This window comes from Leptonychotes weddellii, chromosome 6 (assembly GCF_054177405.1).
Source record: "Leptonychotes weddellii isolate Sample4059 chromosome 6, ASM5417740v2, whole genome shotgun sequence".
Taxonomy (NCBI): domain Eukaryota; kingdom Metazoa; phylum Chordata; class Mammalia; order Carnivora; family Phocidae; genus Leptonychotes; species Leptonychotes weddellii.
In genome coordinates this window covers 115,110,394-115,126,721 of record NC_138374.1, presented here as the reverse complement: position 1 = coordinate 115,126,721, position 16,328 = coordinate 115,110,394, and the positions used below count along the sequence as shown (strand labels likewise).

At 51.0% G+C, this 16,328-nt stretch overlaps 2 protein-coding genes across 2 annotated transcripts in view; both read left to right on the top strand.

Moving 5' to 3' along the window:
• The window catches only part of GOLT1A (golgi transport 1A), a 13,729-nt gene extending 4,314 nt beyond the window's left edge, over positions 1 to 9,415 (top strand). Inside the window, exons 3-6 of the mRNA XM_081825056.1 lie at positions 5,068 to 5,159; positions 6,182 to 6,360; positions 8,365 to 8,428; positions 9,081 to 9,415. Coding sequence (XP_081681182.1) covers positions 5,068 to 5,159; positions 6,182 to 6,360; positions 8,365 to 8,428; positions 9,081 to 9,119 — 374 coding nt within the window. The 3' untranslated portion in view covers positions 9,120 to 9,415. The remainder of the gene's footprint in view (positions 1 to 5,067; positions 5,160 to 6,181; positions 6,361 to 8,364; positions 8,429 to 9,080) is intronic.
• Positions 9,416 to 12,798: 3,383 nt separating this feature from the next.
• On the top strand, positions 12,799 to 15,718 carry KISS1 (KiSS-1 metastasis suppressor). Its single transcript, XM_006751425.3, has 2 exons — positions 12,799 to 13,468; positions 15,375 to 15,718. Exons 1-2 carry the CDS (start codon positions 13,366 to 13,368, stop codon positions 15,686 to 15,688), a joined length of 417 nt encoding a protein of 138 aa, XP_006751488.3. The 5' UTR covers positions 12,799 to 13,365; the 3' UTR covers positions 15,689 to 15,718.
• Positions 15,719 to 16,328: the final 610 nt, after the last annotated feature.

Here is a 16,328-nt window from a genome sequence, read left to right as displayed (position 1 = left end):
CCCAGCAGACTCCACCTTATTCAAGTGATGGAGAAACATCAGCTCTAGCTTATCTCCAGCAGGGGGAGCGCTGCCCCATCTGTCTGGCTCCCGGCAGGCACTTCGGTCCCTCCTGGTGACAGGCCCCATCTCCTGCCCTCTCTGCCATGCTTGCTGCCCCTAGAACTTCGGGAGCAATCCCCAGTTGGTAACAACTGAAATCACGAAGCTTCTGGAAGCAAGAGGCAAAGGAAGGTCTGAGGCTTGCCTATGAGAGACACAGTTTGCGACCCCTTTTCTGCAAGGTGTTGTGTCCACAGTGCAGTTTCCCCACTGAACGCCGGAAGCAGTAGGTTGCCCCCATCACAGGAAAATTCTAGAATTGTATCAGCCCTTGAAGAAGAATGTGGGGCAGGGTGGGAAAGTAATAACTATGCAGGCCAGGAAATCACTGTTGCAGGAGAAAGTAGAATAGAGGAGACAAGACATAATGTGAATTTAAGAAACTTCTGCTGTCTCTACAAAATGAGTAAGAGGCTCTTCTGAAGTGTTTACAGGGGGGACATATGGATATTTTAACAAAACAAAATGAAAACCCGGTAAGATATTTACATTGTGTTTCCACACAAAAACATCTGCTAAAGGAGATAGAGGGGAAGGTGTATCATCAGAATTGGAATCAATGACGTATTTTTATGGCAGGTGTAAGCTGATAACAGAGACTTTTAACACAGGCATAAAAACTTAAAGTACTTTGCCATTCAGATGAAAGAAGCAGGGTTATGGATGGTCTTCCTCCACGATATCCTAGCCTATATAAAATTATCATGATGAAGTAGTTGTGCGCCTAGATCCTCAACTTATTGTCTCTGAGGATGTAATTCAAGCAGGTGTTACTGGGAAGTAGACGTAGGAAACCAATCCATTTAGATCACAGAGGTTTGTCAGAAACAGGAGGAACCAGCCATTAGTAGAAGATGGATTCCAGGCAGCTGGATGATGTGTTGAGAGAGAGGATGTTGCCTTGGGTCCTAACAAAATCCAGCTCTGCCAAAGAGAAACCCAGTGAGAATGGCATTTTTCTGTACATTTGGTCTGTAATCTGAATGATAAATCTCATCTCTATTTTTTTTAAGATTTTCTTTTTAAGTAATCTCTGCACCCAACGTGAGTCTCAAACCCCAAGATCAAGAGTAATGCACTCTACTGACTGAGCCAGCCAGCTGCCCCTAATCTCATCTCTCTATATTTTTTAAAGCTTTTTTTTTTTAAGATTTTATTTATTTATTTAATTGACAGAGAGAGAGAGAGGGAATACAAGCAGGGGGAGTGCGAGAGGGAGAAGCAGGTTTCCCGCCAAGCAGAGAGCCCGATGCGGGGCTCAATCCCAGGACCCTGGGACCATGACCTGAGTGAGCCGAAGGCAGTCACTTAACCAACTGAGCCACCCAGGCACCCCTCATCTCTATATTCTTAATGATTCTTTTAAAGAAGTCCTTTGGCCTTATTTCTGTACTGACACTGATCCTAATCCTCTTAAGATCTGTACAGTAACAGATTATGAAAAATGACCAGAAGGTAATGGTGTTGTTTCATTTACCTTCTGTTGTAAACAGAACTTAACCAGTAGGTCTAGTCTCAAAAATTTTATTTTTGTTTTATTTTTACAGTCTGCCTCTGAACAACCAGACTTTTAACAGCTTTTTACAACTATCTCTAAAAGCATGGCAATAATTTCATAGGTATTGTGAGGCCCGATTCTAAGATGTTAGTTAATGAGTTCAGTAAAATTTTTTTCTTTAAAAATTACCTGTATATTCCCTTTTAAAAAATTAAGCCAACTTCAATTTCTAAAAATTAAGCCATTTTTTAAAGTTTATTTTTTTAGTAATCTCTACACCCAGTGTGGGGCTCGAACCACAATCCCGAGGTCAAGAGTCGCATGCTCCACCAACTGAGCCAGCCAGGGGACCCTAAAAATTAAGCCATTTTTAATAAAGTTATACATGTTGTAGTTTAAAAAGACACTCTTGCCATATCCCCAACTACCATGTAATTTACAATAAAAAGAAAATAAGGCATTCTAGCTATATGAAGTAGATAACGTTGCAAGACTATACAATGTAAACTTGAAGCGGTACAATATCATCAGTAATATTTTCAAAGGAGGCAACAGAATTCCATTTGCAATACCATCAAAAAGAATAAAATACTTAGAAACAAACTTAACCAAGGAGGCAAAAGACTTACTGAAAACCACTAAATGTTGCTGGAGAAAATTTTAAAAGACACAAATAAATAGAAAGTCATCCCATGTTTATGGATTATAAGATTTAACATTGTTAAGATGTCAATATTGCCCAAAGCAATCTATAGATTCAGTGTGATTTCTATCAAAATCCCAATGACATTTTTTTGTGGAAACAGAAAAATCCATTGTAAAATGCACATGGAACCTCAAGGAATCTCAAATAATGAAAGCAATCTTGAAAGAGAAGAACAAAGTTGGAGGTTTCGCACTTACTGATTTCAAAACTTATTACAAAACTACAGTGTTCAGAACAGTGTGGGACTAGCATAGAGACAGACACATAGACCAAAGGGATAGAATAGAGAGCCCAGAAATAGACCCAGGCAAAGATGGTCAAATGATTTTCAACAAGGGTGCCAAGACCATTCAGTGGGGAAATGGCAATCTCCTCAACAAATGATGTTGGGCGAACTGGACATCCACTTGCAAAAGAATGAAGTTGAACCTGTACTTTACACCATCTGCAAAACTAAGCTCAAAGTTTATCTTAACTCAAAGCAAGAGCTAAAACTATAAAGCTCTTAAAAAAAAACTTAGGAGAAAAGCTTCATGACACTGGAATTGATAATGATTTCTTGGATTGGATACCAAAAATATAGGCAACTAAGGAAAAAGTAGTTAAATTGGAGTATATCAAAATTGAAAACTTCCCTGCATCAGAGGACACGATCAACACAGTGAAAAGGCAACCTATGGAATGGAAGAAAGTATTTGCAAATCATGTATCTGATGAGGGGTTAATATCCATAATATATAAAGAACTCCTACAACTCAACAGCAACAACAAAAACCCCCAAACGACCTGTTAAAATAGACAAAGGACTTGAATTGACTTGAATTTCTCTAAAGATATACAGATGGCCAACAAGCACATGAGAAGATGCTCAACATCACTCACCATCAGGGAAATGCAAATCAAAACCACAGTGAGATGCCACTCACACCCATTAAGATGAACGCTATCAAGAACAAAACAAAAAACAGAAAATAACAAGTGTTGGCGAGGATGTAGAGAAATTGGAACCCTTGTGCCCTGCTAGTGAGAATGTAACTGGTCCAGCTACCCTGGAAAATAGTGTGGAGGGCCCTCAGAAACTTAAAAATAGAACTACCATATCATCCAGCAATTCCACTTCTGGATATATATCCAAAAGAAGGGAAGGCAGAATCTTGAGAAGATATTCATTCATCCATGTTCACAGCAGCATTATTTATAGTAGCCAAAAGGTGGAAGCCATCCAAGTTCCACCCACAGATGAGCCGATAAACAAAATGCATTATAAACATACAATGAATTATTATTCAGCCTTAAAAAGGAAGGAAATTCTGACACCTGCTACCGCCTGGATGAACCTGGAGGCCATTATACTAAGTGAAATTAGCCATTCACATGAAAACACTGTGTCATTTCCCAGATGAGCTTCCTATAGCAGAGTCAGAATCATAGAAACAGAAAGTAGAGCTGTGGTTGCCAGGGGCTGGGGAGGTGAGAATGGGGAGTCAGTGTTTAATGGGACAGAGTTTCAGTTTTGCAAGATGATGGAGTCCTGGAGATGGATGGTGCTGATGGTTGCACAACAATGTGAATGAGCTTCACACCACTGGGCATATACTTAAAAATGGTTAAGATGCTAAATTTGATGTGTATTTTATCACAATTTAAAGTGGGAGTTTACTTCAATTTAAAAATGAAACAACACAATGAATTGTCATTTGTTGAGTTTCAGAATAGCAAAGATAAGTAAAAATTAACAATTTTTTGTGATGGAGAGGGTTTCAGAAAAAAGCAACTTCATATCCTGTTATTGTTACAACCCTTCCTGAGGGCAGTAATTTGAAAAAAATGTATCAAAATGTCAAAGATGTAGCCCTTGACCAAACAGGGGGTCCCTAATATCCTGTGCTTCTGCCTGTGGACTCACTGGCTCTCGGCCAACTCCTACAACTTCAAAGATTACCCTGAGACTTAAAGCAAAAACACACAATACAAAGTGGGGTGGGGTGTTGTCAGTGTGGGTCCAACCTGGTGCAGAACTGCCCAGCCACGGGACTGACGTTAGAGGAAGCCCAGGGGTGTTGGGGGGCTGGGCACCCGAGGTACAGCGGCGGGAGGGAAGGTGCAGAATGGGGCAGCAGGTGCTGGCTAGGGCGCAGACTCTCAGGTAAGCACATTCCTTCTATTTTTCCAATCAAGTGTGAGAGGTCATCACCTGAAAGCTGGGGACAGCGGCATTTAGAGGAGGAAGCACACCGTGTGAAGAGTTATCTAGGAAGGCAAACCTGTTGAGAAATCGAGTGGGACAGCTGGTTCTGAGCCTTTTCTGGGCTGGTGGTCGTGAACTGTCATTGGCACCCTTCTGCCTGGGTATTGAGTTGGGCATCAGCGGCTCCCAGCTGCAGGAAGACAGGATCGGAGGGACCCAACCCTGACCATTATCTGGCCGCTGTAGCATTTGCAAACAAGAGGAAGCTGAAAAGAGAAAGCAGTGAGGCAAGTGTTAACTACCTCGCAGAGCCGTGGTGAGGACAGAATGCCACAGAGTACAGAACTGACCAGCAGTGTGCAGGTGCTAAACATAAATCTGTGCCCACCTTCCCTTTCCTTTCCCGTCCCATCATTCCCCTCGAGCGCAGAAGCTGAGATTCCTGGGTAGAAATGGAGCCGCCCCATCCCCCACTCCCCAGAGGGCAACTGTCCAGTGGCAATGGGGGAAACTTCCAGCGTCCCATCTGCTCCTCAAAGCCCATCCCCCCCCCAACCTCCTTGCCCATTGCAGAGATTGGCGTGGGTACCACCGGCTTCGGCATCTTCTTCATCCTCCTTGGAATACTCCTGTACTTTGATTCCGTGCTCCTGGCCTTCGGAAACGTGAGTCCCCCAGCCTGTGTCCTTTCCCCACCAACCTACCTGAGGTCTCTATTGCCTGGAAGGTCAGCCCCAAGTTCATTCAAATCGTGCCCATCCAAGGGTCAGTACCATCAAGCCCTGGAAGGTGAGGGTGGCTGGGGATGCACAGTGAGGCGCGCGGGGCACGGAGAATCTGAGGACGTGAATTCTCATGGCAAGCTCTGGGTGAGGCCCTGCAGCTACCAAGACGAATCGGCCACCATCCCTGCCATTGTAATCCCCCCCACCCAGTCGAGGGATAGGGACACAACCCGAACATCCATAACTGCGAAGGAAGGCAGGGGCAGCCATAAAGTCACAGTAAGATAAGCACATTGAATATAAAACATTGGAGGAAAGAAAGCACGCCCAACTGCAGAAGGATGAGGAATTTGGAAAGGAAGTGGGTGTGAAGCGGGATGAAGCACTTGCAGGCAGATGAACAATGAGAGAAAAGGTATGGAGAAGGGGAGAGAAGGCATGGAACATGCTGGAAGAAAGCCAGAGAGTTCAATTTGATGGACACCTAGGCACTCCTAAGGGACCATTAGGAGCCAAGCTGAAGGTAATGACTGGGCCAGACAGCGGAGTCCCGAGGGTTCCATGTGACTCTGGGTATGGCTGCCTACACCTCAGCGTTCATGTCTGTAAAATGGACAGACTCTATCTATCCCTCCTTCCTTGCGAGGTGTGTGGAGAGATGAAGTCATATATGAAAAAGTGTCTGGGATCCAAGAAGTTGGGTTGAACTGGGTGAGCAGTTGGGAGACCAAAGTTCTCCTTGTCCATCCGCCTATCTCTGGGCAGCTCGGTTCCTAACCAGCAGAAATGACTCAAGGCTCTGGGAGTTTGCCACACTGTGGGGTCACTCTCTCTGATGTGTCCCTCTTTGAAGCATTAGCAAGTCCTGCCCCATGCCTGACGTGGGGCGCCAGGCCTGACCCCTGACTCCCAGGGGCGTTGCTGTGTTTGCTCTCATGCTTCTCTCCCTCCCTCCCCCGCAGCTGCTGTTCATGACCGGCCTCTTGTTCATCATCGGCCTGAGGAGGACATTTTCCTTCTTCTTCCAGAGGCACAAGCTCAAAGGGACCAGCTTCTTTCTGGGGGGTGTGGTCATTGTACTGTTGCGCTGGCCCCTCCTGGGCATGTTCCTGGAGACCTATGGATTCTTCAGCCTCTTCAAGTGAGTGCAGGTCTCTTTCCCCTGGACGAGCCCCACTAGGGCCTCTGAGTAGCTGAGATCAGCCCACTGGGTTTGGGCAGGACGACCAGCAGCAGGGTGTGCAGAAGCTGGGACTTTATCCTGCAGATGGGGGTTGTGGAAGGACTGAAAAGGCAGGAGGGGCATCAGGCAGACACTTTCCAAGACATCCTACTCCAACAGTAGGATGAAGGACAAATTGGAGGGATCGGCCCATCCATCAGCAAACACTGAGCACCTGCTGTGTGCCTGGCACTGTGCCTGCCCCCAAGGAGGAGACAGAGGGCCTGCCTTCAAGTTGAACAACCCAGCAGGGAGGAAGGGCAGTGAACTAGCATCTTCCAGGCCCGTCATATGCCCCAAGCATGCTCACAATCATCACTCACTTTGTCGTCCCTACGACGCGCTGCAGGACTGCTTTCTGCAGATAAGGAAACCATCTCAGAGAGGCTGCCCCCTGCCCAAGGTCTCACAGATTGTATGCCGAGGATCTGGACTGGATCCAGCTGTGCCTGGCTGCTGGCCCCACATCCCTCGGCCTGGCCTGCTGACAAGCGAGTCGGAAGTCAGCGAAGATGTGTGGCCACTGCCAGGGCCAGGGGAGGGGTCCTAGAGGAAGCAGGACCTGGAACAGGCCCTGGGGACAGGCAGGCAGGCTTTAAGAGGAGACTACAGGGTGTTTAAGGAGAAGAAAGGAAAGGCTGCTGAGGAAGGAGGGGCGAGGGAGGGAAGACTCTCAGTGTCTCTGGGGATGGGGATGACGGGGGCTGGAAGAAACATGGCTTATGGAATCATGGGAAGGAGCCAGGGTCAGGACCTCGGGTTCTCATAAGGCCTTCCGTTTGCTCACTGCAGCCTTGAAAACACCTTGATGAGCCCGAGTGCCCCAGACCACCTAGACATCCTATAAAGTGGTTTCAAGAAACTAAATTTTCTCACACACGCTCTGCCATTCACTTACTGAATATTCAAATATGTCATCATTTAGTCATTTATTCAAATAGTCAAAAACGTAAAAAAAGGACCCACTGCATGCCAAATCCAGAGCTAGGTGTGGGGCTGTGGTACTAAACCAGGAGAAACTCCCTGAGGAACTTGCAACCTAGTTGAGAAGACAAATTCTGACAACAGTGACCAGCTTCTGAGGGACTAGAACCATGAGTGGGGCCACCGCAGATTCCGTAGTTTGAACCAACAGTAAACCCTGACAGAGTCCCCTGGCAACAGCATTGCTGGGGGCAGAAATCCCAAATGGGACCTCTAAGGGATGTCAGAACCTCAGGGAAATGAAGCCCAAGGAAAGGAAATAGCTCAGCCAGAATTCAAAGTTCTAACCCCCTCGCCTCTGCACACACGCAGGGCTCCCTCCCCATGCTAACCTCAGTGCCTCCAAGCCCTTTGAAGGATCCCACACATGCGCCCAGCCAGGCCTTGCCAGGGTGTGTCTGAGAAGAGTGGGCGTGCCAAGAGCAAAGACTTCACGCACGGGATGCCGAGGCGAGCGGGAAAATCATCACGGGCACAGCCTCCACCGGCCGCCCATGCCTGGAGCCCAGGAAATCTGCGGCAGGCGGTATACCCCCAACCTAGGGAGGTGAAGACAGCGACAGTCATGTAAACAAAAGCTTCCCCAACATTTCTTTGTATAAGGCCCTATGGTGTAGGTACTATTATTATTAATGCCATTTACAGCTGGAAACTGAGATTCAGAGAAGTTAAGGAATTTGCCCAAGTTTATACGGCACCAGGAAGTGGTAGAGCCAAGATTTGAATCCAAGGAGCCTGACCCCAGCCCCTTTATTCTTACCCTCTCCACATGGTTGTCTCCCCAAAACCAGGGGTGCAGAACCAAGTGGGGTCCCAGTGCCCAGGGGCCCGCTTTCTTGGGAACCAAAGCTGGAGCCTTTGGGTGGACCTCAGCCTGGATGCCCTCTCCCCTCTCCCCCAAGGCCATCACTGACCCCTCTCCCCACCCTCTGCTCCTAGGGGCTTTTTCCCTGCCGTCTTTGGCTTCCTGGGCAATGCCTCCAACATCCCCTTCCTGAGCGAGGTAAGTGGATGATGCATGTGGCTTAGTGGTGGTGCCTTGGGGTGGGGGGCCCTGGTGAGACTGCGGCCCCCGCACAGCGGACCTTTCCCCATCTCCCCTCAAGCCCCTTTCCCCAGGTTGGCCAGCCTCAGCACCCCTTCCCGTCCCCACAGCATCTCCATCTGCCCAGAGCAGCTGAGGAGAGGGGACCCGGGAGCATTGTGCCTGAGGCCTGGGTAGAGAGCAAGGTGGCTATTCATAGCTCCTTATTAGAGCCAAAGAAACAGATTCAGAGAGTCTAGGTGACCCAGCCAGAAAGTGCCAGGGATTTCTGGAGAGCTGGCTGAGTCAGCCCCAGGCATGGAGAGGATGTATGACAGCCAATGACAGCAGCAGTGGGTGGCAGATTCCGCTCTCTCCATGGGGCAGGCATGGGGCAGTTGTCCCCAGCCGCTGCCCCTCCCTTTCTCTAAAGCATATTTTCTGACAGAATGGGAGCTCTCTGAGAAGCTCGGGGCGGCCCTGCAGCCAGCTGGCTCATCCCAGTGGCCCCCTCTCCCTATTTGCACTTGGCACCGCTCCCAGCTCTAAAGACCCACTCCACAATAACCTAGATAGAGACGGAGTGTGCTCCTCACTCTTTGTCTGGAGTAATGATTCTTGGCTCCCACAGCTGTTCCGGAGGCTTCAGGGCACCAGATCAATGGTCTGAACAGCAGAGATGAGCTCCTTGAACTTGGATCATTGGTTGAGGGGGCTGGAAAGGAAATGGGGTCCGCCCCCACCCTGCACTGACTCATCTCCCGCATCATACCCAGACCGCTCCAAGTCCAGAAGGAAGGACGGAGTTGAATGACTGACTGCAAATCCCCAAGTCAACTCAAAAGGCTGTTGGCATGGCTGGGAGCAGAGATCCGGGGGGGCCCCCAGAGAGACCGGACTGGGGCTGGTATCACATCCTGCCCCGCATTTATGGGAGGAAAGCAAAGATTAAATCCCCAAGCTGTGTGTCTGAGACTCAAAGTCACTGTCTCCAGCCTGTCAAGTCCAGTCCCTGACTCAGGGCAGGCCGACGCACGGCATTCCATGGAGTGAGGGGCAGGCCTGCTCCCGGAGGCTGTCATTTTTATCCTGGTGGTTAACAGTCCTAATGAGTGAGATAATATGTTTGTAAACCCCTGTTAGCAGTAGGCATCAGACAAGTGATGGGTATTAATCCTGCATACTGGTGGGAAATGCTACCCAACCATTAATTAGATGGATGTGTGCACAGGGCACCCACAGATAGCCCCTGTGCTGAGAGAGCTTCCTGTCTGAGGGTGGAGACATCGCCCCTGCCTTCGGAGAGCCCAAGTCTGATGGAGGAGACATTCTCTCTCCTGGCGATCCCCTCAGCCCAGGGTAAAGAGTGTTCTTGCAGGCCCAGGAAGGAGACGAGTGCCTTGCAATGCGTGCATTTAGTAACTCCCTGTGAGGGCCCTCGGCGTCTATACCGAGCACAGGGGTGCGTGCTGAGGGTGCAAAAGGAAGCCGGTCGCTGCTATCAGAGCAAGGTACACAGCAATCCCAAAGCAGTGTGATCATGAGACGTGCAGGGGGACCCGGGAGCAGCAGGGTCAGGTGCGTCAGGTGCTGTACCTGGAGGTTAACTCTGGGTTTCCTGGGCACTTCCCAGGGACACCCACCTTCTAGAGCTGCTTTCTTCGTCCCCTAGGTCAGACTGTGCCTTTCTCTCCCTTCCGCCCCCTTCATTATGCTCTCTTCACACGGGGTGCTCTTGTGGCTCTTGTCTGAGGGCACGAGCCCCCCCTTCCCCTCCCCCTCAGATCATCCATTTCCATGTCATTTGGGGCAGAATGGGTCTCCTGCTAAGTGGGTCTGGGGCCAAGGGGGTGAGGAGGTTGGAAGGACCAGTGGGAATCAGAAAGCCAGCCTTGGAGGGCTTCTGGAGGGGGAGAAAGAGGCTGATTTGTCCTGAGAGCCAGGCGGTGGGAGGCAGCAAACGCTGGGCTCTCTGAGGGGTCTGAGGAGGGGGAGGAGGCAGAGGTGGGCCTGTGCCTGGAGACGTCACCTTGGGCTTTATAAAACGGCCGTGATCAGGCCACTGCGGGGCCCAGCTGCCCTCTCTGTGCGTGTTCAGCGACCCAAGCAGCGCCTGGAGACCCCACGGAACTCCGACCCCGCCCGACAGAGCCAAGGTAGGTACACGAGGGCACCCCCACTTAGAGAGGGGTCTGCCTAGCCCCAGGGAGGATCCCCAGGGAGGAGCAGGAATTTCCTTCTAAGACTGACAAGACATATCCCTGGCTGGCAAAGGGGGCGCTGATCTTTCCTGATTATCAGGTTGGCCAGATGATTCTGGGATGTCTCGGTGAATACCCTGACTCGAATTTATGAAACCAGGACCTTGGAGAATCCCTTACTGTGGAAGGAATAAAAGCAGTGAGCGAGCTCTTGCTGGGATGAGAGGCCACAGAAGCTTTTGGAGGGAGCTGGGGAACCCCTCAGGGCTCAGGGGCTCCATAGGACTCCTCCAAGCCTTTCCCCCAACGTATGGATGGCAAGTACAAACCTAACCAAAGAGCCCCTACGCGCCCTGCTGGCCCCCTGCACTAAGAACTGCGGGTTACTCCAGCAAGGAAGCCACCTCACTTCAAAAGCCTTCCCACCACGCCTGGAATCTATTACCCACTAGGTATAAAGCCTGGGGCGAGGGCACAAAAATTGCCCACAGCAGGTCAGCCTCTCCAGGCCCCGTGAAAGCTGTTCTTTTCCAAACAATTCAACTCTACCACATGTGTTAAATGCTTCTGTGCTGGGAAGTGAACTGAGGAGTTGGGTGTATGGGTGTGTGCGTGTGTGTTCTCACCTGGCCAGGTGCTAAGTGGATCTATGAGGAGGAGGAGGTGCTACGGGTGGGAGGAGCTTGGAAGAAGGAACCCTTACCTAACCACACAGCCTGCCCACCCCCCACCTTCCCCACTCACCGCCCTGCTCCTGCAGAGCGGCCAGGATGCTCCACCTGAAATGCAACACACATGCCCCCCCTCAGGCTCAGCCTACTCGGGGATAAAGCCCCCCTGTGCCCCTCCTCCAGCCTCACCACTGTCTTTCTCTTCAGCCAAGCTCTGCGCTCCCGGCAGGCTGGAGGGCCCGTGGTCCCCGCCCCGCCCGGCCCCTGCTGCCCAGCTCCAGCGCCCCCTGCTGGAAATGCCTTCCTTAATCCTGTATTCATGGGGCTGATCCGTGCTCAGAAACTCAGCTCCAGAACCACCCCCCGCCCCGGGGCAAACCCGCCTGCCCCGCTCCAGGGTGAGCTCCCATGGGCTCCCACAGCTCCCTGGGTACCCACACTCCCCCAGCCTATCATTTCCGGTGTTATTTTGAAATGGCCGGCTAAGACGGCTCAATTTCTTGAGCTTGATCTTGGGGAAGGGCTGGAAACAAGCAGCCCTGGGTCTTAGCACACCTGTGCCCCCCCCCCCCCCAGCATCTAGCACAGCACCTAGCTGGTGCTGTGATCAGGTATGATCTCTGAACTAACCTGGACCCTGTGCATCCCGGGTTTGAAGCCATAAAAGAAATGGTTTTCCGCTGCTCTCTCTAATGAACTGATCCTGCCTCTCCTCTTTAGAGCAGGTGCAGAAAGACTTGTCTGGATTTCAGAGTGTCACAGAATCAGTCTGTAAGGAAAAGCGACTGAGGGGATAGTCAGTGACCAGTCTGATACAGTGCTCTTATTTCACAGAGGAGCAATATGGTCCAGAGATGGGGGTAACTTGCTAACGCCCCACAGGGAGTGGGGCAGAGCTGGGGCCAGACTTGAGTGTTCTGTTTGTTTGTTTTTTTAAAGATTTTATTTTATTTGACAGAGAGAGACACAGCGAGAGAGGGAACACAAGCAGGGGGAGTGGGAGAGGGAGAAGCAGGCTTCCCGCGGAGCAGGGAGCCCGATGCGGGGCTGGATCCCAGGACCCTGGGATCATGACCTGAGCCGAAGGCAGACGCTTAACGACTGAGCCACCCAGGCGGCCCCAGACTTGAGTGTTCTTGATCCCATTTCAGGAGTCTTCCTCTCTGCCCCCTGCCTAGGTCCTGCAGAGGAATGGGGGTGGGCCAAGAACAAAGGTATGGACAGGGCTGAGCAACCATTAGCAGCCCACGGGCACCACTGATAGCCCCGCCCCTCCCACTTGCCCCCCTGGACCACAGAGACTCCGGCCAACACCCTTTTTGTCCAGCCTTTGGACCTGCCTCCCCACCAGTTTGTCTTTACTCACGTTTGTTGGACAATCTCAAAGTGCCTGGTGGCTTTTTCAAAGACAAATTCAACTTGAGAGCTGGAAGGGCTGGGGTGGAAGGCAAAGGGGGTGTAGTGAGGGTCAGGGTACGCAGCTCCCATCTCAGCGGCCAAAATCACGAGGTCAATTCAATTCATATCTTCTTGGAGCCCACGAGGAATAGAATAAGGAGAAAATTGACCCGATGAATCAGGGAAAGTTTTTTCTCTTCTTTGTATTACAGACAATGAGACAATTTAGTGACAGTCCTCAAGGCTGTGAAGGGTTATGAGAACAAGACGATTGCCTCTTTCTTCCTTTTTTCTTGAAAAACAAAGGGAATGAAGTCCCTGTTGCCACAGGAGGGAGCTGGGCCAGGTTCAGGAAGGCACAGTCTAACGGGAGAGTTGGGCACAGCAAGCCCAGCACGGAGCTCCTAGGCTCCAGAGAACGTCTGGACCTCAGGGCGCTCCACTCAGTGGAGCTCCTTGCCCTGCTTGACTTCACCCCCCACCCCCGCAGCCCTCATTGCCACACTGCCCTTCACTCCAGGGCTCCCCTCTTCACACTGGGCTCTGCCCCAGCACCCAGCCCACACCGTGCACCTGGCTTAGTCCTCCTCCCCCTCCCTCTGTCTCAGCCTCAGGACACTGTCAGGACCTGTGCCTTCTCACCACGATGAATTCACTGGTTTCTTGGCAGCTGATGCTTTTCCTCTGTGCCTCCTCCTTCAGGGAGACCCTTGAAAAGATGGCACCTGTGGAGAATCCTAGACCGACAGGTATGCTTTGCCTGGGAAGAAGGGTGGGAGTTGTTGCAAAATGAGAGTCACCCTATTTTTCAGAGTGAGGCTAGTCTATCGATGTGAGTTTCACACGGCATTTAATGGGAACCTAAGACTAGCACATGCAACTTATTGGGGGGCCCATGAATCTTGCAAGTAAGGGATGGCTTACTGCTCTTTATGGGCATCAGTAGGCTCACCTAGGTTCAGGTGCTTGTTAACCACTGAGCTCCTTCATGGTCTTCTCACACTGTGTTCTCTGCTCTACGCCAACCACCTGTCTGAGGAGATCCGTTGGGAAGAAATTTACTATGCAAGTTTCTTTCATCAGTGATCTCAGACCCTTTGTGGGGAATTTGGAAAAAAAAGAGAAAAGACTTAAACAAAAGGACAGATCCTTAATACCTGTCAACCTTATGAGTTCGTTGTGCAACTGATTAGCTGGAGAAACTGAGGCCCAAGGAGGTAAAGAACCCCCCCCCCCCGCCAAGTCAGCCAAATGCTGCAGCAGCCCAGCAGGTGCTGCAGCTGCCAAGAGTGTGTCTCTGAGGGGCACAAGCCAGTCCCCGAAGTCCCCGAGACAGGAGCCGTGGGTTTAACACTGCTTGGTGGTCAGTTTCCTGGGCAAACTAGCACATGGCTTAGCCTCTCCGGCCTGCAGTTCTGGCTTTGGAACTTGGAGCGTACCCTTTACGCAGAGGATAGCATCAAGCCCATAAAATATCCCAGAGCAAAGAGAATATGCCCCTGGGTGTCCTTGGCCAACAGTGTTTTCTCTCCTGGGATCAGGTATTCTTTCTGGCTGAGGGAGGCTCCCCCAGAGAATAACCTCGCCGCAGCCCCAGGGACATTGACCTGTTGGTCAGCAAATGGCTTTAGGTGAGGCCACAAACAATAGCCTGAGTGGTTATCCTACTTCAGGGATGATGGGCTTAAGCGGGAAGGAAGCCATCATCCCTCCCTGCCTCAGCCGGGCCCTAAGCAAGGTGGGAGGGGCATTCTAGGAAGAATAGCATTAACTCTGAACCATGCCCACACTCCCCTTCTCCAAAGTATGCCAAGGCATTGAAGAGCAGGGCCCAAAGCCAACTACCCCCCTCAACACACACCCACTCACACACCAGGCCTCATTTCCACTAATCTCATGCCACAATTGGCTGGGGTTCTTGTCTACTCAGAGCTAGTTGCACTATTTTACTGCCAAAAATTAGAGTGAACTTAACAAGCCTTTTGCATGTGAAACGCATTCAAATTAGCCTTGTTAGCCCTCAGTGTGCAGGGGAGAGATTATACCTACAGTGGGGGGAGGTGAGCAGGTTAAGGTGACCCAGATCATTTTCCATTCTTCACTGAGTCCTCCTGTAGCTTATTAATGGTCACAGTAATTGGAGAGGGGTGTGGGGCACAGTGGTCCTAGTTCTCTCGTTTCTGTAACTACAAGCTGTTCACTCGCTTTTATATACTTAACAAGCATTTGAGGCCCTACTGAATGCAGGTCACCGTTTCAAGCACGCAGAGATAGAGCTGAATGAACATGGCTCCCACCTGCCCCCAGGAGCTCAGTCCCGTGGGGGAACCTGATGCAGAGACAGCAAGTACTGCAGGCTTATTTCCAAGGTCTACCCTGTTTGCTTCCAAAAAGGAAGTAGTTTAATATGAGATGTTTAAGATCATCCTGGAAAACCTTTGCAACCAAAGCTATGTTCAAAGAGAGAGGAGCCAATGACCTAACCATCATCTGAGCTAAGATGCACCTGCAGGTGGTGCCCCGCTTTGGGCTCTGGGCTTCCTAGAGGTCAAGGAAGGAAAGGGAAGCACAGGATAGGGATGTGAGCCGGGGTTCCAAAGCCGTCTCTCCTGGGCCCTGGCCTCACCGCAGCCTCTGTCTGTGGCTCTGTCCTAGGCCAGCGGCTGGGACGCCAGGCCCTCCTAGCCCCGTGGGAGCAGAGCCCGCGGTGGGCAGAGTGGAAGTCCGCCGGGGCCCGGCCCAGCCCGCGGGAGGCCTCGCTGTGCCCGCCTCCGGAGAGCCCCGCGGGGCCCCAGCGGCCAGGCCTGTGCGCCCCCCGCAGCCGCCTGATGCCCGCCCCCCCGGGCGCGGTGCTGGTGCAGCGGGAAAGGGACCTGTCCGCCTACAACTGGAACTCCTTCGGCCTGCGCTACGGCAAGCGGCAGACTGCGCCTCCCGCAGGGCTCAGCGGGGGCGCCGGGCGTGGCTGAGCGCGAGGTGCTGGGGGCCGTGAACTTCAAACCGGGACCAGGGAACCGGGCTTGCGGGGTTGGTGCGGGGGTGGGGGGTAGGGCAGTGGGAGGGGGACTGGGGTTTCTGTCCTGAAGTAATAAAGGGAATGCTGCCGACACACCCTGGAGTGATTTGTGGCTAATTTTTGCAAGCAGCGCAGATGAGATTGTTTTCCTTCTCTCTTCACTTGGAGCTTTTGCTGATTTTAAGATAGCTTTTAGTGTTATCAAGCACAGATAACAGTGCTTTTCAAACTAGAGATGTGAAGGACCAGACTGTTTTTCCCCAATCTGGGGCAGATCGATACTTACAAACACACACACAGTGAATCACTAAAAAACTGAAAAATTTCAAAATAAAGAGAAACCCAGACTGGATGCCGCTTCGGTGTTTCAGCAATATCAAATTTCTGTTAAAATTTCTGAAGCAGTCCTCTTCCCTCCTAGACTTCTCTCATTGCCCACAGGTTACAACATTTTGCAGGGGAGCATGAGCTGTTGCCCACACTCTGAGTAGCACTGATCTAGGCTGGGGGGAGACAACATCAGCACGTTTCCCTTTCCAAGGGAAGCTTACAGCCAGTTGGACACCTTGATCTGGAAGACGATGCCAACCACT

Bases quoted from the DNA above. Each gene is read 5' to 3' on its own strand.
- KISS1 (XM_006751425.3), top strand. From the start codon at position 13,366: ATGAATTCACTGGTTTCTTGGCAGCTGATGCTTTTCCTCTGTGCCTCC. The intron at 13,469-15,374 runs GTATGCTTTGCC...GCTCTGTCCTAG, and splicing joins GGAGAATCCTAGACCGACAG to GCCAGCGGCTGGGACGCCAG.